The sequence below is a fragment of the Alternaria incomplexa genome (assembly GCF_024043165.1).
Source record: "Alternaria incomplexa strain BMP 0042 chromosome Unknown scaffold_14, whole genome shotgun sequence".
Lineage (NCBI taxonomy): Eukaryota > Fungi > Ascomycota > Dothideomycetes > Pleosporales > Pleosporaceae > Alternaria > Alternaria incomplexa.
The window spans coordinates 342,268-366,381 of record NW_026249863.1 but is presented as its reverse complement, the minus strand read 5'-3'; the positions used below and the strand labels follow the sequence as shown (position 1 = coordinate 366,381).

Genomic DNA, 24,114 nt, shown 5'->3' with positions numbered 1-24,114 from the left:
AGTGGAATGCTTTCTTTGTTTGCGTAGACACATGTTCTGGTAGACCCTGCATAAACGCGGCTGACTAGGGAGGACGACGCAGGGCATGTGGACGCAGCACCGTTATGCTAACGCGTAAGGCGACGCCTCTCCAAGCCACCTACGACGCGGCAGAGTCAACAGTATTCTTGCCGAAACAATGAATGACCCATCGTGACACATGGGCGTCTGGTACAGTCATGATGATGAGGCTTAGCGTAAGCCACCCCCACAGGATCATTAGTGACGGTATCACAAAGGCCGTTTTCGTGATGTCGATCTCCACATCCAAATGCCGTAGTTACGAGATGGCATTCTGTATTCCCATCGTGGACCAGCGATCGAGATTATGGGGCGACATATCAGCAATCGATGCAAAGACCCAGCACTGGGGGCGTTCTGGATGAGTAACTTCATAGATTGTATCTCCATTGGTGCTATCGACTACCAAGAGACAACTACCGCGATCATGACTTCATAAGAAAAGAAGGAAGGGAACCTTCGACTTCTAGCAATGCAAAACTAGGAAAAACTCGATGCAACATGCTCATAAAGCGCCGCCAAGAAGAAAGAATGCTTAACCGCTGGGGTTGCCGTTGAAGGCAAGGTTGTTGACGGTGCCGGAAGGAACACCGGAGATCTTGTTCTTCAGGGACAGGGTGGTGAGACGGCTGGAGAGTGCAGCAGGAGTCTTCTTGCCCTCGAAGCCGAGAATGTAGGCGGCGAGACCAGCAACGTGAGGAGTAGCCATGGAAGTACCGGAGATGGAGTTAGTGCCACCGTTGTTCCAGGTGGAGAGAATGGAGACACCAGGAGCAAGGATGTCAACGACGGAACCGTAGTTGGAGAAAGAAGCGAGGCGGTCAGAGCTGTCGGTGGCACCGACGGTGTAGACAGTAGGCTCGGATGCAGGCGATGAGTTGCGAGCATCGGCACCATCGTTACCGGCAGCGACGGCCATGAAGACGCCAGCGCTGACTGCGTTGGCCGCGGCAGCGTTGACGGCAGTGGAGCGAGATCCACCCAGAGACATGTTGGCAACAGCACCGTTGGGGCAGCTGCGGGTTTTGGCGTCGTTGGCGACGAAGTTGATACCGGCAATGACACCAGAGTTGGAGCCCTGTAGATCATTAGCAAACTGTTCAGCTTAAGACGCATTGTCAACCTACCGAACCACTGGCATCGAGGACCTTGACAGCGTAAAGCTTGGTCTTCTTGGCCACACCGTAGGTCTTGGATCCGATCGTACCAGCGCAGTGGGTACCGTGACCGTTTCCGTCCGAGTTCTGACCATCACCAGCATAGTTGGCGAGGAAGGTAGCACGGCCCTCAAACTCGGGGTGGGCAGTGTAGATGCCAGTGTCAATGACATAGGCGCAAGTACCAGCACCAGCAGTGGTGTCGTAGATGTAAGAGCTGGTACCAGGCTGCTGGTGGGAGATACGAGCAAGGCCCCATGTGGAAGAAGACTGGGTTGTGTAGGCCTTCTTCTCGAGGTGCGACTCGCCAAGGTTAGCCTTGACAATAGCATCTTGCTCAATGTAGTCGACCTGGACTGTGTCAGTACTGAATATGATCCTCTGAGGCTGTATAGCTTACACCTGGCAGGTTGCGGAGCAGCTCGACAATGTCGTCGGCCATATCAGCGGAGAAACCGCCAAATCCAGCGAACTTGTAGACGTGGGCAGGGTCCTTCTTGAGAACCTTCAAGGCGACGTCAATGAGGTTCTGAAGGTTCTCGTTCTTCATCTTGACGATCCATCTTCCGGGAATGGGAGCGCCAGCACGGGGAACAATGACCGGGGCGGGAAGGGCAAGAGCCACAGGCAAAAGTGCGAGAAGAAGTGAGAGCTTCATGTTGGCAGATTGATTGAAGATGGAAGTCTTTGGAGCGAGAGACGATGAAGACTGCTGATGAGGGCTGAGTGTTGCTGTGCTCGTGGCCTGATGCTGTAGGAGGGCGTCCGGTACCTCTTATATAGAGGTGCTTGATAATCTGGTGTTGAGACGAGATGGCAGGAGGCAAATGCACCTTCCAATAAGGACTAGCAGCCACCGACAAGGCGGTCTCGTGGCATGCCGACGTACCTGAACCACAGCACAAGGTGTGTTAGTCGCTAGAACGGCTTAAGATGGCGTTTGAACCACTCCGATACCTAGTTGGGTAGGTGCTACAGTGTGTTCGGGCACTACTTGCTCTCAGCCCACCTTAGCAGCGGTAATAGAACGGGCGGAAAGTCTTAGAGAAGGAGGAGGATGTTGCGCGTAGCAGGTCAGACGCGCAAGTCTTGGCAGAATGCACTATAGATTGGCATGCTTACTAGTTTAGGGATGTGAATAACGTCGCGTAGAGATTCAACGTAGAAACCGGTGCGTGGACGCGATTGGATGGGGCGGATCGATCTGCAGCCATCCTGATAACGGCGTAGAGGTGATGAGTGGATCAATACTAGGTCGGCTGTCAAATGAAGCTGTTTCATGCAGGATTATCGCCTAGGGTCCATGGAGAGTGACCCGTCGCCTTTGTCTGTTGGTCACGGTTTGCACGAGGCAAATTCTACTCGGGCATGGCACGCTTGCCCACCCGCATCAAGTGAACCAACAGTATGTGTTCCTTTTTCATCCCTGACGGTAAGTCCCAAAGGCACGGGACGAGCCGCTACTGGCTGGAGGGTAGTTCGTATGTCAAAGTACCGAGGTAACCGTCGGAGATACTGCACAAGACTGATGTGCAGAGGACATCGAGCCAAGAACAAGGTTTACATACACCGTCACTGTGTAATGAATGACGTGACGAGAAGACCCGGCTCTAGTGATTGTTAGATGGCAAGTGTATACACGTTACCTTGAGTCTTACCTCCCTTACATATCTGCATGGATGTCCAATCTCGCTAGATGAGATGGCCAACGGGATTTGCTCCAATCATATCAGGGTCGCTTTCTCAACTGGTCGCTGCACCGATCCCGTTTCAGGCGGCTTGGAGACGTGATTTGGTTAAGAGCCAATCAGATATTGCAGTCCGACTTTATCTGGCGGGCTTGGCGAGACCGGCTATGCTGTCGTAGCGCTGTTCGGCAGCGCCGCGGCGTGCCATCATCATGCTTTTTCGTAACTCTCGAATGGCCGGCTGTATTGAACATGCAATCTTCAAGTGTTGTCATCCGACGCAGCTGCAGCGCCATCCGCTGACACCCCAAGACCCGCTAGCATTAAGCTTAAAAGCACGTAGGCGTTGAAACCACCTCCTTCTTTGGGATTTAGCATGATGCAGATCAATATAGTTAACCTGGCCATTAGCCACACCTCAGATAAGGCAGCAGCAGGAGAAGGATACGGGCGAATCGCGACCGCGATCTTTTGGGTAGCGCTTTTGCCAGCGCGGAATGACATGATCGCCTTAAGAGGTTCTCGTCCGGTCACGTACAGCCCTTGTTCCCGTAACCCAGGCACACGACTGGCGGCGACGGGAGATCTAGGCGTGCAGTAAGCCCGCGGACAGGAGGAAAGTGCAGCGGAAAGGCGCACTTCCTACTTCCAAGCCTTTCGAGGCGACTGCGGGCTCTTGTGGAATGGCGTCTTGCCGCTGGGTCGATCACTACCCCCGCCGGCAGATGTGAGCATGGCAGAACGTCTCCTGCCTGTTGCGTGAGGTACTCCGCCCACTAAAGTGACCTACGAGCCGTCTTCAAGTGTAGTTGGCGAAGCTGTAAAGGCGAAAGGGTGTGGCGTAGTGTTTTGGCGTGGTCCTCCAGGACCCGCTCCCATCTCAGGTCCGGATGTTGGCCGGTGCCGAGATCCCGCCGCGGGCACGTGCGCAGCGCACGAGCCAGGCCGGCATCGCTCACGATGTCTCGGTATTCTCCTGTCACGACATCACCAGCCGGTGTCGACGAGTCCCTAGGCGAAACCTTCTTACATTTTCCATCTCAACTTGAGTAACGCGCATAGATCGTCATTCGAACACCCGCTATATTCCCGTCGCAACAAGTGACAGCTGTCTGTCCCAACATCTAGGTCGAAAGATCGGCCTTCGTGGCATGTCACTACGGATAAGAACGGGTCATCACATGACTGTTGTGGTAATAGGCGCGCGTGATCTATTGGGAACTTGATGCACTTTTAGACAACAGCTCGCCGATGTGGCCGGCAGGTGAAAACGGATGATACCTCATATCAAGCGTGTATTAGGCGTTTGCTAACCCAAAAGAATCCTTTGAGTCAATAGCTCACAAGAACCGGAAGAGGTGGATGCCCACGACACACCCAGAATTCATCACCTCAAACACAGGCATCCGACACGCACTGATATCCCAAGATAGTCAACTTGTCATCCCTTCCATACCACGCTAGACACTTCCGTACGTAGCGCCAGCAGCATGATCTCCCATGATCTCCTCGTATCTCAGACCCTGCGACGATCTTCACGCGACGGTTAAGGACCTTCCCTGAGCGTCAATCTTCCGCCCGTGCCAAGAAAACGCAATCGCAACCAGCGCTTACGTCGGGCCATGACCCCACACACCTCCGCCATGGGCTGGCTGTATGGTAGAGCTAGCTGCATGTATGAGGGATGATGGCTTGCATTAGCTTACATGTTCTACATACAGGCTACTCTTTGGCCGTACTGTCTGTCTTTGCCCAACCATCATGCAGGTACACTTACTGGTATCGAGGACTTCGGTGTTGATCGATTATGCAGTCGGATGCAGTACCCATGGCGCGAGTCCTATGGCTTGCGGGACGAAGTGACCTTCCTCTTCGGTCTCTACACCAAATTTGACTGTCACAGCAACTTGATGCGACAGGTGTTCGAATGGCGCTATATACGCCATGGTTGACAAGTAGGCGTTCACATGGACAGTTCGAGTTTTCGCAAGTAGACCCCCAAAGAGAAGGTCAATCGAGCTGTTCAAGACACACAGCCCGACAACAATGTGCAAATTCACGGGATGGATTAAGACGTGTTGGTATCACCGCGTCCTGCTGCAGCATACTGTATTTAGCAACGGCCCGTCCCCTGTCCTCCAAAGCGCAGCAGAAGGATTTACGTGCATGGACGGACGGTCGCAGCTATCTAGCAGGATCTATGCAGCGCTCCTTCCGGTCTTCTAATGTAGCAATACTCTGCGAAACGATTTTCCTGATGATGGAGCCGCCAGCCACCGCGTCCTCTCCCGCCAGGAACCGGTAACAACGTCCCTTTTGACTATCAGTGGGTCCAATACATGTAGGAAGAGAACACGTACGGATCTTGAAACCCGGGATGAACAGCTCTAACCAGAAAGACAATGTATGGATCATTTTAGCACACATACAACTTCAACACCGCTGCGTAGATCAAAGCCCATCACTTTCCTGTTCCTCATCGCCGATCCCTCTCCATCCCCCTACCCCTTCAACTCCCCCAATACCAACCATCCCACCCGCCCCGGAAAGCACCTCCGTAACCCACCCCACCCTGCACCACACGCGCCGGGTGTGAGCAGATACAACGCCACCAACACAGGCACATCTCCGCAATCCTACCAACGGCTCGGCCCTTTTCTGGAAAGGCGCACAGAAGGACCAGATCCACATGCCCTGTGGAGATTTGCGATAAGGCATCATGCGGAATAAGCCTTGGTGAGTGTAGGACAAGCCTCATTAAGAAGGCGGGTGGGTGTCTTGGCGTGGGTTGGCGACCTTCCGCTCTGGGACTGTAGGGCCGGTTGGAGGGGTGGTAGGTGCGTACGTGGAGGGCATGGTGATGGCATGCTCGGGTGGAAGTTGAGATGGCGAAGTGCTGTGAGATATCTATGCGATATGTGATACCTAAACACAGCCTATTTGCGATGCGACGTACATCCACTGCTCGCTGGATAGTGGGTACGATCATATTTAAGGATGACCGAGACCTTGGCCATGACCACGCTTGCTGGTATCAAATCAGCTCGATCGTTGTATCTCGCGTGTTGTGGTATGCGTCAAGCATACTGCCTTCAACGAAGTTATTTTGTGCATCGCCTGGAAGCCCCATCAAGTCGAAATAGCCCACCCGTTCATAAACGCCAGTTTTGACTCGACTTGGTATGACCAATATGCCTTGTAGACCACTCATTACCTTGTGCGTACAGCGACGAAGGATCACCAGGCTGACCTCATCGCCTAGACCTTCTGCTGTTACGGTTGTACAGTCATCGAGCGTCACGATAACGTTGTATGGTGTCCATGACCGAACGCCCGAATCCAGTGGGGATATTGGAATTAGGCGACATCTCAATGTGATAGAGGCGTTGACGAGTTGTCCGGAAGGCTTCTGATCCACTGCGATATCTTCTAACTCCGCCATCTCATTCAAGAGATCTGACCCGGACTCGCCCTCCCACCACAACCTATGGCTCCAAATACTGCGATTGATGCTTGCCCAACTCCAAGTAGGTGCGCGCCATATAGAAGGCTTTGGAGGGGCATCATCCGGATCCCCAAAATGTGCGTCGCGTCTCCAGCACAGGTCTTCGATCATTCTGCCTCGCCATAAACCAGCAACTAAGGTGTCTTTCGTTACCTCAGCAACCGTCTGCGCAATACCATGCAGGGCAACGAATATATCTTCCTCTTTTGTTAAGCTGAGGCCAGAATATTCTTTCCTGAAGCAGCACCAGTCTTTGTGAATTCTGGACAAGACTTCACGCAAGTTGACACTAACCGAACCTCCCGACGTGATGGTCAGTTGACTCTGGTAGTCGTAGATCTTCGATTTCAAGATGTGTACTGCGGAGGCTCCATTCCACGCATACGCCTGTTCGATCAAGCAACCGTCAGGATCTTGTTCGCTGGTAATAGATTCGTCGCACTCCCAGAAAAGTTGTTCTTGTGTGAAGTGAATGGTTCCAGAACTCAGATATCTTTCTTGTGCAACCCAGGCTCTTTGGTTCAAGGGTGCATGATCGATAGCAGAGGTAGAAGCGACTATTGGGCTGCCGATGATATAGGATAGTAAGGGCTCGTTCGTCTTTCGCCCAATAATTTGAGTGCTGCTAGTAAGAACACGTATTGGTGCTAGCGGATCTCGATCGAAGAAGAGGCCGATGTCAGCGTCTTTGGCAGCCGTGGCTGCGATGCAGCAAATGGCCCGACTATAGACATCCTTCATACAGGCGGCCTCTCTATGCCAGTCGTGAGCGTCATCTTGGACAATGCACCTATAACGCGTGAGAATAGAGTAGAAACGGCGTATTTCAGTACATCATACAATGAATCAATCCAAAGATACCGGATCCGCATCTTTCGAGTCACATGAATAGCGTCTTGGAATGTCTTGGGCAGATCTGTTGATGCGAGACCTGCTTTAAGACGCGCTGCAGTACTTTGTGTCAGTTGAAGAAGCTGAGACTTACCCCAACAATGCGACAGCGCGATGTAGGGCGGTACTCCAGCACAGTCGGCAGCCTCCACAAGACAAATCGTTGAATCCCCAGTGTTGCCGACATCGACCATTCGTGTGGGAAGAAACCCATTTATCTCTTGTCTGCTTGACCTCCTATTTTGACATCCGACATGCGTATCTCGGCATCGTGTCAATTGAGACAAGACAAACTCAATACAGGCATCACTGCCTGTATAGTTGGCAACCAGGCTTTTGTCTGCCAATGTGACACCAGAGAGAGCCACAAGGAGGGAATACGGTGGTTCGGTTGTTGCTTCGGGCGTTAGGTTGAGGATTGTTCTCCAACCAGAGCACGTGAAGAAAGCACCTTTCATGTACGTCATGGCATCTTTCTCTCTGGAATCTTTCTCTCTGGAATCTTTCTCTCTAGGATCTTTCTCTCTGGAATGTTTCTCTCTGGAATCTTTCTCTTCGGATGAGAAGGGGAACAATTTGTACTTGGTCGGTGCCACTTCGAACGTATCTTCTGATTTATGGAAGCCTGTAACAGATTAGTCACACAAACACACTCATAGAGTGGTGTAGGATCGAGAATACGCATTGTGCGACTGAATCCCCCCCGAAGGCGTCTACATATACCGCACGGCAATGCAAGAGCTTGCTGAAAAGACTCGGCCGTGGTATGATGGGCGAAGGTCAGTGCTCCATCCTCTTGATTCAACAAAGGGTTTTTTCCGCTGAGAAGTCTCTGGCATGGGTCACAAAATACATCGTCTGACATTATGGTCGACTATTTGGTTTCGAGAAGATAATAATATGCTCATGAATGGTGATAGGGAAAAGGTGATGAGAAGACACCAGGCTGAGGTTTGTGCAGGTGCGCAGCAAGTCAGCCTGACAAGTTCAGGTGCGGGGTCGGCTGCTGCTGCCTTGAGCGTGGTGCTGTCATCGTGCCAGCATGCGAAAACAGCGCTACTACATTTAGCAGAGTATCGTAAGTCGCTGAAATATCGTGAGCCATGTCTGGTGGTGTTGAGGCAGCGCGTCCCCAGAAATTAACGGGCCCACTTCCCCTAGCCTAAGCCAGGGTCCAGCGTCGCCCGGCCTTCGTACCTGCCTGTGCTCAACTTTTAGCAATTGCACACCCTCAGCATGCTGACGCTCCCTTCTCTCTCCGCAATGAAGCGGACACGATGAACTCGTCACGCGCATTCACTCGGACGACCCAGAATACCTTCCGCAAACCCCTCGACTTCCTCAGCAATCTGTCGCGGGGTCCTGTGCAATTGCCAAAGGACAGAAAGAGAAAGGACAGCAACGTACACCGGCGGAACAACAGCGCTAGCTCAATCGACGACACCGATCACTCAGACGTCGAGTTCTACGCGCAAATGGAGACATCACGGCGGAGTCATTCGACGCAGAACTCGCTGTCGGAGCTGCAGCCTGCGGTACCTCTCATCGACATTGGCAGTCGCAGCACCAGCCCCTACCCGCGCAATCGAAGTGCCGCGCAGAGCGAAGACGAAGATGACGAATACGAACCGGCGAGCAGTATACGGCCGTTGGTCAGCCATGACGTAGGGCGAGGAAGCCATGCCTTTCGCAGTTTCTGGCAACAAGGCGGGCCTGGGGCTTTCTTTTTCGGCACATGGAGGGGCTGGCAGGCCTGGGTCGGATTACTCGTCTTTTGGGTTGGCGGGTGTAGCTTTGGGCTACTGCTGATGAACCGCTTCATCATGCTGACGGGCGTCTACAAGTGAGGACAGTGTCAAACGCGTGTTGGGTGATGCTAATAACACCAGATTCCCCTTCCCCCTCACCCAATCCTACGCCCAGCTCATCATCACGCACATCCTTCTCATACTCGTATCGAGCCTCCTACGCTTCTCCAGCAATCCGCTACATTTCATAGGCTTCGGTGCCGCTGTGCCGCCCTCGCAACCCGCTGCACCTCAGGGAGGAGCCTTTAGAGGCAATAAGAAGCCTGGCATATACGCATTTGCGCGATGGTTATCGAATGGATCTGGTGGAATCGCTGGCGGAGGCCTGTTTGAGTTCGATTTTCAGATTGCGAAACAGGTGCTTCCACTTGCGGTAGTCTTTATCGTGAAGGTGCTGCTCAGCAACTTCTCGTTCGCGTAGGACGCCCATCACATCCCGATCTTCTCCAATGCTGACACATAGTAGCTACGCACCTCTGCCCGTCTACCAACTCGCTCGCATCGGCATAACCCCGCTCGCCATCATTCTCGCCTGCGTTCTGCAGAAAGAGAACGTCAATGGCAGCACCCTCTCTTCCGCCCTCGTCGCGACCCTTAACCTCTTCTTCGCCTCGTACCGCTCCAATGTCCGCGTTACCTGGGAGTCTGTCGTCGCCGGCGTCTTCTCCTCCATCTTCGTCGCGCTATACCCGATCCTCCTGCTCCGCACATACCGCAAGATCGTCGCTGGTCTCGTGCCTGCCGGCGATGTGCTCACCGGATATCCCAGCGGCTCGGAGGAACCCGGCAACAGAGAGGAGACACGCGCTTTCTACCGCACGCTGCACTACACGTCCCTCGTGGCGCTCATGCTCCTCACACCGATCGTGATTCTCTCCGGAGAGGTCCCGCACATATACCACAACATACCTTTCCTGGACGTGCCTTTCTTCTGGGCCATGATGCTCTTTGGTGGTATGGGCTCATGGGCTGTCTTCTCAGGCACTCTGCTGCTTGTCAAGGCGACGTCTCCGTTGACGGCAACCTTTGTCGCTGTTCCACGAAGCGCATTCCAGCTTGTTGCCATCACACTGTTCAAGGGTCCGGCGCAGACTTGGATCGGCGTAATACTTTGCTGGATCAGCAGTCTGTGGTTCCTGGTTGCGAGACGCGATGAAGGGAGGAGTAGGGATCGATTGAGATTGGAAGGCAGGTAGCAGGCGTGGTGATGTTTTGGCCCATTCACTTCGCCATCTCGTCATATGATTTCTGTCTTCATTCGAAGTTTGTTGATTCAACTTACCTTGCATAGCGTAGCATCTGATACCAATACTTATCACAATTCTGTCAAGGATTTCTTTACCTTATGAACGACCAAGGGCTGACATTACCGGCTTGCTCATTGTGGAAATCCGCGCTCTCAAAAGCGTTGCCATGTGTTGGTCCAGTAGCGACATCGCGCAGCCGTTCGAAAGGATACCCGATTTCGCCATGGGATCAACTTCGTTGCTTTTGGTTTGGCTCGCAAAGGCACTACGTAATTTCCACTCAAAGCACTATATAAAGCTTCTCGTACTGTCCTTACTCCTTCCTTCTCATCATAAAATCTCCTCTTCTGTTTTTTGAAATCCAGCAGGGACTGATCGATGATATCGAAACCGTTCATGAACGAGTATATGTCTTCTTCCGCCTTTTTTCAAAACAAACACTGTAAAAGCACTCACGAAAATGGCTCATGGGAGCCAGATGCCCAGCATTCGAATATAAAAACACGGACAACGGCTCGGTGCCTTCGTTCCTCCACGACACACTCGCGCTTTGCAACTCCAAAAGATGTCAACGAGTGCATCATGGCACCAAATTGCTTATCAACCACTCGCATGATATGAGCCGCGCATGTGGTTCCTCTTCTTCCGCATTGTCCTCTGCTGGAATATCAAAAAGACGCAAGATTTTCTGCATGTTCGGGCGGCTTGTTTCGAGTTCAAAAAGTCATGAGAAACGAACAATGTGTCTTGCTCCTCCTGGTCCCTTCAACAAGCCAGTCATCTTCGAAAGGCAGTCGGATAACGGACATAGGAGATTAACACACATATAATCGACCCAGATAAAACCGAGAACTTGTGGATGAGATTTGCGCCGCCCTCCGCCAGCGGAGATCTCCGAAAATGTTGCAGGACTGCATGATGTCTGGTGAGGGGTCCAAAGAAAGCCGAAATGAGCATCATGTTGTCGTCGACGCTCTTTGTTTGATCCCGGTTTTAGCAACTGCATCACTTCCAAAACATCCGGAAACACTATTCATGTGCGGTCGTGCTGTCGGCGCGGATATATAAACCTCTATCCTCCTTGCTGCTCAGCCTTCCTTATACAACACCCGCCGGTTTAGTTGTCTAAAAATGCATTTCTCTCCTCTCATGGAGACCAGAAAAAGAATTAGAAACCTCGGATGTCTTTCTGTGTGCACCGCTGCCCGCATAGCTCAAAGGCATGACACAGCCTTCCATCAAAGCTCTCATTCACAACTCGATTACAGAGAATTGCCAAAAAGCCAATTACGAATATCTCATGTTTTTGAGCCTTTCTCCGGCTTCAAAAAGACTGAGATGAACCGCATGTGCTCCGCTCGTTTGCGAATCGTCAGCAAGATCTTCGCCGTCTAAACACCAACACAGCCGCTCCGAACTCCATCGGGCGTTGATCTGTTCTTTTTGGAACGAGCCGAAAAGTCATGGATACTATCGGTTGTATTTTGGTGATTCCCTTGCAGGAGTGAAGTATAGAGAGTCAACTTCTGGCGGCCACAAGGAGAGATTTTATACCATGGCGGTCTCTACCAAGCACACAGATCATGGATCTGTCAACATTGGCTTTTGTATTTTCTCCTCCCCTAATGCATACGTGTGGTATCGCTTCTGCATCTTGCTATCACAATAGTAACAACAACGCACTTTCGAACAGTCAAACATACATCGGTGACTCTTCAGTTTTTGGTAGTATGCGCGAAATCCAACGGACGACAACATCACAAAGCGTCATGGCCTTTTTGATTCCGCCAGCGAGTGGAAGAGACTTGGTAGAGACACAGAGTGGCGATGAAGGAAGCGGAGACAGAACTCTCCATCATCTGATAGAGAGTATCTTTTTGGAAGGAGGAGCGAACATGATCTGAAAGCCGTTCATTTTTGGAAGTAAAGAAGCTGTGCTGTGATGAAGGAAGAAGAAACTGTTGGTTATAGAAGACTTATATACACATTTCCGACCTACGCGACCAGGTGCTAGGACAGTGCACGTGTACCGCAGTCTTGTCAAGTCCCCCTGGGCAGGGTCGCATTAAACCGTATGAGAGAAATCGTGGCATATCCACCGTTGTACTGACTTTCAGCACATCGCGCGATGGACTTTCTGGTTTTGTAGCAAGCTCTCTATACGTCCAGAGAACATTTCGCAAGACTTCTGGGCTTTTGAACCCATCGAAGATTTGTTGGCTGCTTTTCGAGGTTATGCAAGAGAGAGAGAAGGCGGGAGAAACATGATCCACAAGAGCAGTGAGTTTTGGAAACCTGAAGGCAGAAGACATGTCCAAATTCCATGCGGTTTTAGGTAAAAGCTGAAGCTGTAGGATGAGGGAGGAAGAGGGTGACTCGCGCGGCTTTTATACGTAACCGAGCAAGGAGAAAAGTCATTTATGGTACATAGTAGCGTTTTTGGTTGACAACACATGCATCTGCTGAACGTGAGAGGAGAAAGTATTTTGCATCTGTTTGTGTGTGCTTCGTGTCAAGATCCACGAAACCAGTGCCAGAGGAAAGCGCCACATGTAGACATTGATATCAATCTTTAGTAGATGTGCTTGCACCATGAGAATACATCGACGTGATTTTGATCAAGCGCCAGTGGTTGATCCACAGACTCAGAGACGAACATGGCAGTGGTATCTTCCATTCTGGAAGAAAGAAGACCATCAGCTCTATAGGTAGCTTTTTTGATAACTCTGCGACGAGAGTAGAGTATAAGACACCAAGTACCACAAGGCTGGAAGAGCTTTTTATACGTTCCACGATCCCACAAACTCCATGTGATTGTCGGCCCCGTGTTTTGCGCAACATGATAGGTAGAGGTGCATGTTTTGAGAGGCAGAGACCGCCACATGCCATCTGATCGAAGCAATTTTGGAAGGAAGGAAGAGCAGACAGCAAAACCATCATCGTAGATATAGACTGTTTTGGTTTTTGGTACAAGGAAGTGTGGTGTGGGAGATCAAGTCCCAGGAGAAAGAAAGAAGCTTTTATACACTCCTCACTCTCAAACGAGCTGGACATGTAGACATGGGTGCTCGCCTTCGACATGCATTTCCATGCAATAGTTTTGAAGAAGCAGAGACCGCCACATAACTCGGTTTTGTACTTAGTTTGGAAAGGCAGAGGGCAAAGTCATAGGCCAGGCAATTAATGATTTAGATTTTCGCAATGCGGAGTGTGGTGTAGAAGCTGAGGTCCCAGGGAGAAGAGAGTGCTTTCTATACCCTTCTCACTCTCCAACAAGCATCGTTTCCTGCTGACCATTTTTCTGAACGACATTTTCGCTTGTAGACATAGATTTCGAGACGCAGAAACCGCCATATCCCGTCTTCGTGGCGTTTTTGGAAAGGAAGAGCAGCGCAGACAGCAAAGCCATGGATCTTCCGAGGGGTACTTTGGATTTTGCAAAAGTGGAGTGGAGTGTAGAAGTTCATATTCCACAGACACAAAAGGTTCTTTTTATACTCCATCAGCAGATGCCACAACCAGATCTCCCCCGGCCATGTTGTTGAGAAAGTAAGCTTTAGAAGGACAATGCCGGGGTGAACTCCAGAGAAACATGAGATCTCCATTCTAAAGTTTTTCGAAAAGCAGTCGCAGCCATGTCGAAGCTGAATAGAGTTTTCGATATTTGGAGGGTACAATGGCTTTCTCTCATGTACCATTCGGTGTATTTCTTTGTTGTAGGAAGCGATAGAGCGGCGAAGACTCCATATATTTTGTCGTCTGATGATTTGGAGGAAACAGAAACAGCCATATGACAGCTGGGTTGTGCTTTTGATATCGAACAATGTCGGCGGATCTATCTCATGGACAAGGCCGCAGTCGTTTTCGAGTAAGAGGAGGCAAAGACCGGAGGAATCTTCATGAGAGGAGAGCGCGACATGTTGATTTTGAAGAAAAGGACGCAGCCATAAAGGAGTACCTCGACCCATTTGGATGTTTCGACAGAAGCAGAGTTCATCCCATAGGAATTGGCAATCTCTTGTTTTGATTGTGGTAGGTCGACCAGGGAAGACCAGGAGGAAACTCCATCAACGTCAATCATTGCGGTTTTGGAGGAAGAAAGCAGCCATAGAGCGAAATAGGGTCTTTTTCGATGTTTCCGGAAGCAGCGCTGCTTTCTCTCATAGACATGCATGGGTGCAATTTTGAGTATGTGGAACAAGTCGAGGAAAAGCCGGGAAGGAACTCCATCCAACTGAGTAACGTCGATTTTGAAAAAGAAGAACACAGCCATGGGTGAGATCTGTTGGGTTTTTGGTAAAAGCACTGCGAGAGTGTGGGATGTAGAAGCAAGAGTTGAACCTGCACAAAAAAGGTTTATATACCCCACCTCCATCCCATCTCCCATCCCCGATCTCCCATTCTCCTATCGTTCACGTGCGGCCCAACATGTGAGAAACCTCAAAGTGCGCGTGAAAAACATTCATGATTATACTAATCTTGGTATCTAATCCGCCACCCAAAGTCCTCATCTTCGTCTTTCATCAAAAAGGACCAGCCTATCTCGCCCAAGCGGCGCTCGTTCAAAAGACGTGCATGCGCGTACGCATGTCCTATATACCGCCAACCCACCCAAAGTCTCCATGCCATGCCATTCGAAAAGAAAAAAGAAACGCCATGAATGCAACGCCCTCGTCTCCAAAAACGCTCCAAAAAGGCAATCTATACAGGACAGTCATATTTATATCCTCCCCCCCTCAACAATCTCCCTCCCAATCAACTCCAACTCGCCACTCTCAGCCGTGCGCCTCCTCTCCAACACCCATCTCCCTTCTCCAGCCTCATCATGTTCCCGCACATACGTCACGCTATCAGCCGCACTCCCCTTGCGACTATGCCCTCTATTCCATCCACTCCCACCATTACCACCATTACCACCATTCGGCGTAATAGGACTAGAGTTACTAATAGGACTAAGCCCCATACTCTGTCTGCGCGTTTGACCAGTCGTAGAAACCGTGGGCGCGGAAGGCGAAGACAGCGAAGTATCGATTGACGGTGGGTTTGGTGGTCGGTTTACGTGTTGGGGGAGGAAGGGCGAGGAGAGCGGCATGGGGAAGGGGGAGACGGGGAGGGAGATGTTGGAGGGTGAGGTTGCGGAGAGGCCGCCAGGGGACATGGCTAGGCTCATGTTGTGTTGGGCGTAGAGTTCTGAGATGGGAGGGAGGAGGGGTGCTTCGTTTCCTACGCCGTAGCCGGTTGGGCTGGAGAGGCTGTTGTAGTCGCTGGATGTGAGAGTGGGGCTTTCGGGGCGGTCGTTTCGGTCGTAGGAGTCTGAGCTGGAGCGACCGGACTCGTATACGCCGTTGACGGCGTCCATGAGGCCGTCGTCATCTTCCTCGTCTTCGTTGTCGTCGTTGTGGTAGTCGGACGAAACGTTTTTGGAAGAGTAGGAGCTCTCGAGTGAGCTAGAAGGGTGCTCCTTCATGCGGTTGCCGACGGGGCTTGATGCCCGTGGTACGAACTGCATGCCCATAGGAGAAGAATTGCGTGGGCTGTTAGCCGCACTGACTGGAAGGCTGGCAACACTCCCGCCAAAAGCACCTTTTCGTAGCTTCAGCAGAGTGTCGAGACTCATGTCTTCTTCCTCATTTCCGGGGAAGCCATACGGGCTCATCCTCGCAAGTTGGGCTAGGCCAGGGCTAGACATCGGCTGGTTACCGTCGCGGAAGTGGTTGAGACTGATGAATGAATTGCGGGTGCTGTACTCGCTGCGCTCGGTGATGGGCGTCAGATTGGGCTCTCTTACGGCGTTGCGACCGCTGACTGTACGACCCAGACCCATCCCAGATGGTCCAAAGAAGCCACCCCAAGCGCTCGGTGACTCGCCGACTGCAGACGCATAGAACCCAAACTCTTGTCCGTAGAATCCCTCATCATCATAAGCCAGGGCTTCAGCGTTCGCCTCAGCGATGATGGGGTCGTCTTCCATTGCGGAGTCGAAATCACTGTAGTCGTAGTCGTCGTTCACAAAGCCAGAGCTCATACCGTACACATCATCGTCTTGTGGGAAGCTAATGGTGTCTACACTGAAGCGACCATCGTCAGGAACAAGACTGGGCCGGGAGTTGCTGAGCGAGGACTGGTCGTCAGCATCGAAGCTGGGTTGACCGACATCCACACTCGCTTTCCTCGTAAACCGGCCAGCAGCCTCAGCGCGCGTTGCTGCATCAGCAAGAGCACTGTGATACGCGCTAAGGTTCTCAAAACTGGGTACAGGTCGCTGTTGTGCGATGGAAGTCTTGTGTGCGAGCGTAGGCGAAGACTTCTCTAGGTGCTTCGACACAGTATCGTCGTCCGCCTCATAGCCTGTTTCCGAACTCAAGACATCGTAGGCACGCGGTTGATGAGCGGCAGGCGCTTGCTCGTCCTCGGCAAACTTGACTTTCCTCTCGTACAATGGACCGTTGGGGTCATCGAAGACGTTTTCGTCAAACTCTGTAGGCTCAATGTCGTCTTGGTCGCCGATAAGCCCATCGTCGAAGTCAAAGTCGTCGCCCAAATCGATGTTCCCAAAGCTCTGTTGCTTGGCATCCGAAGGAACGGCGTTATCTGATGTCTCGAGTGATTCATGCGGAAATGATTCATGAGGCTCGTTCTGAGAAGTTGTCAAGCCTAACCCTTGCGCTTGAGGGTTCATTGCATTCTGACCATTCAGCTGACCGCCCATCATCAACATCTGATATTGCTGGAGCATCTCTTGCGACATGGCAAATCCGATAGGGTTTCCGTTCATGTCGACGGGTGTCTGCATCTGGTTCATCGGACTAGCGGTATGACTCTTATTCTGCTGTAGCGACAGAGATGAGAAGTCGAATGTGTTCATGCCAGAGTCGAGTGTTTGGTCTCCTAGTCCACCCCCAAACTCGTCCTCCTCGCCCAGCATCGGTATTTCTTCGTCGAACCCGCCATCCATATCGTCGTAATCGTCCATGCCGTAGTCGTCGTACTCGTCTTCGACCGTATTGGTAGAAATGCGCGCCTGCTTCTTCTCCGCCTCCTTTGCCTTGTGTCGCTCCTCGAGCAGCTTCTCTTGCGCAGAATCCGTCTGACCTGATATCTGAAAACTGAACCTGGACGCTCGACTGCTGAAATGCGCAGGCAGCCCGGCTGGCTGAAAAGACGGGTCGGAGACGGAGGTGGCTCTCGAGCGCGCAGGCGGTGGTGGCGACTTTGTCGACTTTCTTTTCCGCGGGGTAACATCTGTAGACACATCCAGCGGGTTTTCCGACTCTTGTACGGGCGACAGGACTGAGGAGCCGCTGTCGAATCCTTGGAATGACGGTCGAGGCAGTGGAGACGTTTGTGGTGGAGGCAATGGGGACGACTGCGGTGGAGGTGGCGGCGGCGGCGAGTTCTTGGGTTGCGGCGGGGGAGGAGCTGAGCGCTCAGGTGGGGGAAATTGTACAGAGTTTCTTGCGAGGAAGTCCTTGTTCACCAGTTGCTCTGCGCGTATAGCAGCTTGCGACTGCTCGTAGCTGGTGTCGTCGTCAAAGTGCTCTCGGAACACTGGTGTATGCTCCTTGTCTATCTTTGGCGGGCTGGCACGGCCAATTTCCTGCTGTCCCTCCCCTCCTTCTGCGGCAGTGTTGTACGAGTAGCCTCTGTTCAGTCTCGGCGCATTGAAGTCGTGTACGATCTTTCCGCGGATGCTGGGGTCGTAGTTATCGGGCATGGGGGGAACGTTCGACGGGGAGCGTTGCGTAACGAGCGATTCGTCGGCGAGAGGATCGAGGGTCTGTCCAGACCTGCGTCGCATGAGGAGTGACATGGGGTTGCGCAGAGTCAGTCTCGATCTTGACTTGCTGGGGGCTGCCGTCGGGGTCGAAGTGCCCTTGGAACTGCCCGTGAGTTTGTCGCTGATGCCACTCAGCAGTGACGTCTGCGACTTGGAGAAGTTGGAATAGCCGGGAGAGATGACAGAGGGCGCCAGGTGGGAGGATGACTGGGGAGGCGTCTCAGACGACGGGGCGGGTTCTGTCCTCTGTGGCAAGGGAGAGCCTCCACTATGTGAGCGCGCAGAGAGGGGCTTGTTCTCATAGGCGGGGGAGAAGTGGTCCTGTGTCCGCTGGGGCGGGGAGAGCAAGCTGCGATCCTGCGCCATCTTACTGCTGCTCCCCCCAGTGCTCCCCGAGTGTTGACTGGCGGTATACTGGGAGCTACCAGGCGAGGCCGCCTTGTCCAGCTTGGAGGCGACGCGTGCAATGGGCGGCAGTTGGGGCGGATAGGGCGATATGGGCGAGCCCGAGGTGTAGCTGGCATTGTCGTTGAAGCGCGGCGAGGAGAAGTGCTCGGTGGTCTGCGACGGTGAGGGCAGTGGAGGTGCGGCGGGACTGGGGCTGGGGACGGGCTCGGGCGAGGCCAGACTCGAGGCATTGCGCTTCGCATGGCCGGGCCTGAGCTTGGAGAACATTGACGTCCCGGACGGCGCCATGGTTGTGTTTCGTGTCGCCGCGCGGCCGCTGTCGCGCTGCGTCTAGCACGCAGAGTCGATGCCGGGCGGCACTGGTTCGGGCGGTTGTCGTGCCTCTCAGCGAGGCCATGCACCGAAGCGCACCATGACCGGGTGGGGAGAAGCGTGCCGCGGCGTCGTTGGGGCGATGGGCCGCTGGTTGCAAAAGTTGGTGAAGGGTTCCGGCGTGGTACAGCCTCGGAACGCTAGCGGGTGAGGCGCGACGGCGTCAATTGCGGCGTTGCGGTGGTAGAGCAGGGCAGCCAAGTGCCGAGTGTCGTGGCCGTCTCGTGTAGCCAGCGGGAGGGGCGCGTCGTCGTCGTGGTCCTGCTCCGTCGTGGCTGGCCGTGAATGCTGATGCGACCTCCTCTCCCAACACCAAGGTTCATGCGACACGCCCGCTAGCAGGGGTCTTCCCGCACCACCACCTCCCCACTCCGACAACTGGAACGCTCTTGCAACGGCTTCGCGTAGACTTTCTGAACCCGCGAGCGCTCGGTCCCACACAGCTGCTACGCGCTGATCAAGCAAAAGGATGCATGAGGTCGCTTCACTGCAGAGTCGATGATTGACAATCGGACGCTGATGACGTTGGAGCTCGTCGATACTACAAACCCCACTATAGGCCTAGACGAGTGATAAGACCATGGCATGACATGTGCTTCTTTATTCAACGTTCATGTGAAGATGCATTAGAGCCGATTCTACCCTCCCAACATCTCACTAAGCAGCCCTCTTGCCGCCCCTCGACATCTTCGGCCTGCCAAACCTCCCAACATTCCGCTTTCTCAGTTCCGACCGCTTCGCGACTTCCTCGCCAGCCGCCCAGGTAGGCTCAGGGTCCGGTCCGTTGAGCGCAGTGTTGTATGTCGCGTTAGCCGGCGTCACCTCGAACTGGATCGTGGCATTGCCCTCTCTGTAGTCACTTGTCGGTGTACCCACGGTCAAGTAATCCGCGGCAAACTTCTCCTTACCAGTCGCGATGTCGACCTGCTTAAGCGCGCGCTCGAAGATCTCAAGCGACGCAAGAGGTTGGTAGAAAGGTACCTCGTGGCCGGACTCGTAGATGCGGAGGAAAGAGAAAAGTCCAGCCTGCTTGACTTGGCCGTGCACGATACCGTCGCTGGTGGTAATGTTGGTGAATCCAGCCTCGGAGTAGCCAGTTGCGTTGATCATGTCTGCGACCACCTGACCGCCGAGCCAGTTGCAGTTGTAGTCGGCGTCGCCGTAGTACAGCATAACCTGAACGCCAGCATCGAGCAATTTCTGGCAAGCAGCGATGGTGCCAGATGGACGGTCGTCATCACCCGTGTTGCCAAACGCCGCAGAGACCGTGCTGGCACTCGACGAGAAGTTCTGGAACGCGCCAACCGCTTGCTGCACCTCCGGCAGGTTCAGATAATCCCTGAAGTAGTCGTAGGGGAACGGGTCAGGCGTCAAGAACCTCATGTCGTACTCGTCGCGTCCGCTGTAGATGTCGTAGAGGTTCTCGACCTTGGAGTAGCAGAAGTCATCTGCGGCGGCACAGACCGAGTTGATTCCCGTCTCGTAGCACTGCTTGGTGCGGTCTACGCAGTTTCCAGGGCCGTAGAGGTTGTTGTACCACTCAGCTTTGACTGTGTCGTTGTACGGGTCGTAGTCGTAGGTGTTGCCAGGGAAGACGGAGTAGTTGTAGTAGGCCTGGTACTGGACAAGTGGATCGAACCACCCGTTACCAATTAGCACGTTCTCGAGCTCGATCTTGTGTGCGCCGCTGATGTTCTTCGCGTTCTGGTCGAGGAAGTAGGCGTTGAAGACGGGTGCATAGTGGCCGCCGTAGCTCTCGGTGGTGAAGCTAAAGCCGTTGCGCGAGTACTGGGGGAATGCGCCCATGAATCCTTGTAGTGTCTTCCACATGTTTGGCGCCGCGCTCTCGGTGCTGTTGGCGGTCAAGGTGTGGTCCGGCTTAGAGTATGTTCCGCAAGTTCCATAGTTCTCAGCGTAGTCTGGGCAGGTCGCATTCGGCAGCTGAACGATCGTGCTGCCGTCGCTGTAGCCGGGGATAGGAATAGAGTATGAGAACCCGACGTCTGTTGGTTGATCGATGAACAGCATGTTGCTTGCATTCGTCCACGAGTACGGATTGTTGAACGGCTTCATGTCAGGGCCAATACCACATGGTCCCAATTCCTGGAAAAGACCGATCATGGAGCTGGAGCCTGGGCCTCCATTGATCCACTGTTACAATGTCAGTATGATTCCATGATGTTAGAAAGGAGCTCGCGGTATTTGAAATTGTATCCAAAAATCGTCTTAACTTACCACTGTCAACGGCGCATCAGTCGGGTCCTGGTTGCGCGCCTCGAAGAACCACCAAAAGATATGCTGGTCCTCAGCCACATCTGCATATCCGCTGTAGCTCTTGACACTCGGGTCAAGCTCACAGATGCCAGCAGGTACCTCCTTGTACCGTACACTAACATTCGCATAGCCCTCTTTAGTAATAAGATCCTTTGGCGCAGGTACGAATTGCGCAAGAGCACCCGCAGCCAACAAAGGCGCAGCGAGAAGCTTTCCTGTCGCGCTCTTCATCGTCGGTTCAATTGCAAGTCTTGTCTTAGTGAGGCGACGAGCTATTTCTGTCCGACTCGATGCTTGAGTGAGTGGGAAAGAGCGAAGGTAAACAGAGACAGAGCAGTATGACGAGCACTTTCACTTTTTATTCTGGAAGCTTATGCAGGTCCGACTAGAAAGGCCCGCAGTCGTCGCGATAGCCAACTCTCACCTTCCCATGTAGGCTAAGAAGTTGCTCATCTCGGTCCCGGAGGCCGGGGTCGTGGCTATCCGCGTAGCCTGTTGCTCGTACCGGCGACGTCATGGTGTAGCTCGGTATTTGCGGTTTGCTTTTCGCGACGCGCGATGGGCGAAGCCTCTTTGGAGTATGTCTTTTAGAGCAGCCATCGCTAGAGTTATACGCGTTTAATGGATTGATTCCATGCGATCTACATATACAAAATGCGATACGGCCCATACGGGCGGACAGAGTCCATCAATCTGACCGGAGCTTGTTACCTTGTTAATTGAGTGAGACGCTACGAAAAGCTACCCCGCTATTCCGTCCAAGCGCGCATTGGCAAGAGCTTGTGCAAGCTTGCATGGCTTGATAGCGGTCATGGCGATAGTGGCAGACTATCTAATCCTATATGGGCAGGTAGGTAGCACCGTTTAACCGAACATCACCGGTCAGCTTCATGTCTTCGGCGCCGCGTCAGAAGTCATTTCGGTGTAATCATTGTATAAGACGGCTTGTAATTCCATGTCAAGGAAAAGGGACATCACGCGATGGGTCGGAATCGGTGTTCAGAACATATCTCATTGGGCTCATGCCATCACAATCGTTGTGTATTCGTATCCGTCACTTCGTATGCAATCGTCAAGTCCTCCAACGCCTCTTACTCCATGTCATGCTGAGATGCAATTCGAGGTGGACGCTCATCTACAATACTGTACCGAAGCCGAAGGTCGTCTTGATACTGCGCACGTAGTACTGGTCCCAGTTGGTCTTAGTGGGCTCCTCCTGACCAACTGGTACACCCTTCCACTCGACCCTCATAACCGTCACGGCATCAACATCGTTTTGATCAAACCATATCGACAGTGTCGAGTAGTGTCCCGCAGGCCATTGCGCAAGTCGCCATTTCTGGACGATGTGTGTGGGTTCTTGGAGCTCGGTGAACTCTCCACTGACGTTACCGCCAAAGAGCTCAAAGGTACCGCCAGGCTTCGCACCTGTGAAGTTCCTCGGGGGTGCCCGTGTAAACGCAGCGATGCGCTGAGGGTCCGTGAAGGTCTGGTACAGGTTCGCCGCGTCGGTGCGGAACTCTGTGCTGTCGGTGATAGTGGTCACATTGACAACAGCACCAGAGCTGCTCTTTTGAGAGCCAGATGCCTCAGTCTGGGAGGTGGATTTGTTCACGCTTGAGCTCGAGTATACCTTTGGGGCCGAGAAGCCGCTACCGGGGTTCGCACCTGGCGCGTGTTGGATATCCTTTCCGTGTTCCGCCATGACCGCTGGCGCAAGCCCTGTGAAACTTGTTCGCAGTTGCGGTAGGATCTTGGATCGTACTAGGTCCTTTACGGGTTGTTTGCTCGCTTCGTCGGAATAGACGTCTACCTCAAACTGTGACAAGACATTAGTGACTGTGTACACTGGCGGGTGCGAAGAGATAAAAGACGGTGCCAGCGAAGGGAACATACGACATACTCGTCTTCCTCCGTGTCGTGAGCGACTTCCGGGACGGTAATGGTGCCGCTAGCCTCTTCGCCCTCTTTGTTCTTGCCTGCCGACTGAGTCAGCGCGACCAAGAAAGGCAGCTGAGAAAGGACGTACCTGAGTATTCGAGCTTCAGCTTCACGTCGAAGATGGTGATCACTTTGCCTTTGCGTTGGCTCACGTCTACGTCTCCATCCATGCTAACGACCTTGTCGATCTTGGCTGTGACGCCATCCTGCTCAGCCGATATTTGCGTGAGCTCCTTGTCAAGATACTCGCGCGTCCATCCTGACACATCCTTATTGACCCAATGCCAGTTGTTCGGATTGTGGAGGACCATGGTGATGTTCGGCGGCGCGCTCGATCTCGATCCAATCTCTGTCAAGAAGTTGTTAGCTTCGGCCTCTCATACTATGTAGAGAAACACGTGTAGTGGGATATTGTCAGAGGGCGACTCGTAAGTCTAAGCAGCTGATCCGCATATAAAGAGTACAAGTCTTCTCAGACTGGTGCCAGCTTGTGTCTCATCATTCAAGGATTGGTAAAGGGTGGTGAATACTTACAAATTGTAGCGCTCAAGCTGGAACGGATCTCTACAAGCGACAAATCAAGGCGCAGGTGCAGAATGTTGAAGGAGTCAAGGTGTTCATGCGAATTATGTAGAGGGGAGCTCGAGGCAGAAGTTTCTGGAACTGATACCACAAAGCGCGCTATGCCCGGGCCGACCGAAGCTCCGCTCGCGTTCCTTGGCCCGAGCTCTTTGCAGCAGCGGCAGCAACGTCGATGCGTGCTGCTGGTCGCGACGCTTTCGCTCACTCCAAGCGTCTTCACGAGAGGATGCACTCAACGATTGCTAGGTAAACGGTTCAAGTTCGATAAGAAGCTGTCACATTCGACATCGAAGAAACTTTCGGGGCTTCACTAGCGGACAGGATACAAGTATTGGCCGGCAATCTCGAACTCACCCATTGCAACATGGCGTGGGATGTTGCCTAGGTGATCCAATCTCACTTCT

At 52.9% G+C, this 24,114-nt stretch overlaps 5 protein-coding genes across 5 annotated transcripts; 1 reads left to right on the top strand and 4 right to left on the bottom strand.

Annotated features, from left to right (window-relative positions):
• Positions 1-595: 595 nt before the first annotated feature.
• J4E90_008844 (uncharacterized protein) lies at positions 596-1,875 on the bottom strand (the record flags this gene model as incomplete). Its single annotated transcript, XM_051438366.1, has 3 exons — positions 596-1,138; positions 1,188-1,568; positions 1,618-1,875. The coding sequence occupies 3 exons, from the start codon at positions 1,873-1,875 to the stop codon at positions 596-598; spliced, it is 1,182 nt and encodes a 393-aa protein (XP_051287676.1).
• A 6,703-nt stretch (positions 1,876-8,578) lies between these two features.
• On the top strand, positions 8,579-10,305 carry J4E90_008843 (uncharacterized protein; the record flags this gene model as incomplete). Its single annotated transcript, XM_051438365.1, has 3 exons — positions 8,579-9,144; positions 9,191-9,526; positions 9,576-10,305. 3 exons carry the CDS (start codon positions 8,579-8,581, stop codon positions 10,303-10,305), a joined length of 1,632 nt encoding a protein of 543 aa, XP_051287675.1.
• Positions 10,306-15,076: 4,771 nt separating this feature from the next.
• Positions 15,077-18,829, bottom strand: J4E90_008842 (uncharacterized protein; the record flags this gene model as incomplete). The annotated part of the gene is made up of 1 exon (XM_051438364.1): positions 15,077-18,829. The coding sequence occupies one exon, from the start codon at positions 18,827-18,829 to the stop codon at positions 15,077-15,079; it is 3,753 nt and encodes a 1,250-aa protein (XP_051287674.1).
• A 741-nt stretch (positions 18,830-19,570) lies between these two features.
• Positions 19,571-21,418, bottom strand: J4E90_008841 (uncharacterized protein; the record flags this gene model as incomplete). The annotated part of the gene is made up of 2 exons (XM_051438363.1): positions 19,571-21,064; positions 21,149-21,418. The coding sequence occupies 2 exons, from the start codon at positions 21,416-21,418 to the stop codon at positions 19,571-19,573; spliced, it is 1,764 nt and encodes a 587-aa protein (XP_051287673.1).
• A 904-nt stretch (positions 21,419-22,322) lies between these two features.
• Positions 22,323-23,439, bottom strand: J4E90_008840 (uncharacterized protein; the record flags this gene model as incomplete). The annotated part of the gene is made up of 3 exons (XM_051438362.1): positions 22,323-23,006; positions 23,084-23,166; positions 23,217-23,439. 3 exons carry the CDS (start codon positions 23,437-23,439, stop codon positions 22,323-22,325), a joined length of 990 nt encoding a protein of 329 aa, XP_051287672.1.
• Positions 23,440-24,114: the final 675 nt, after the last annotated feature.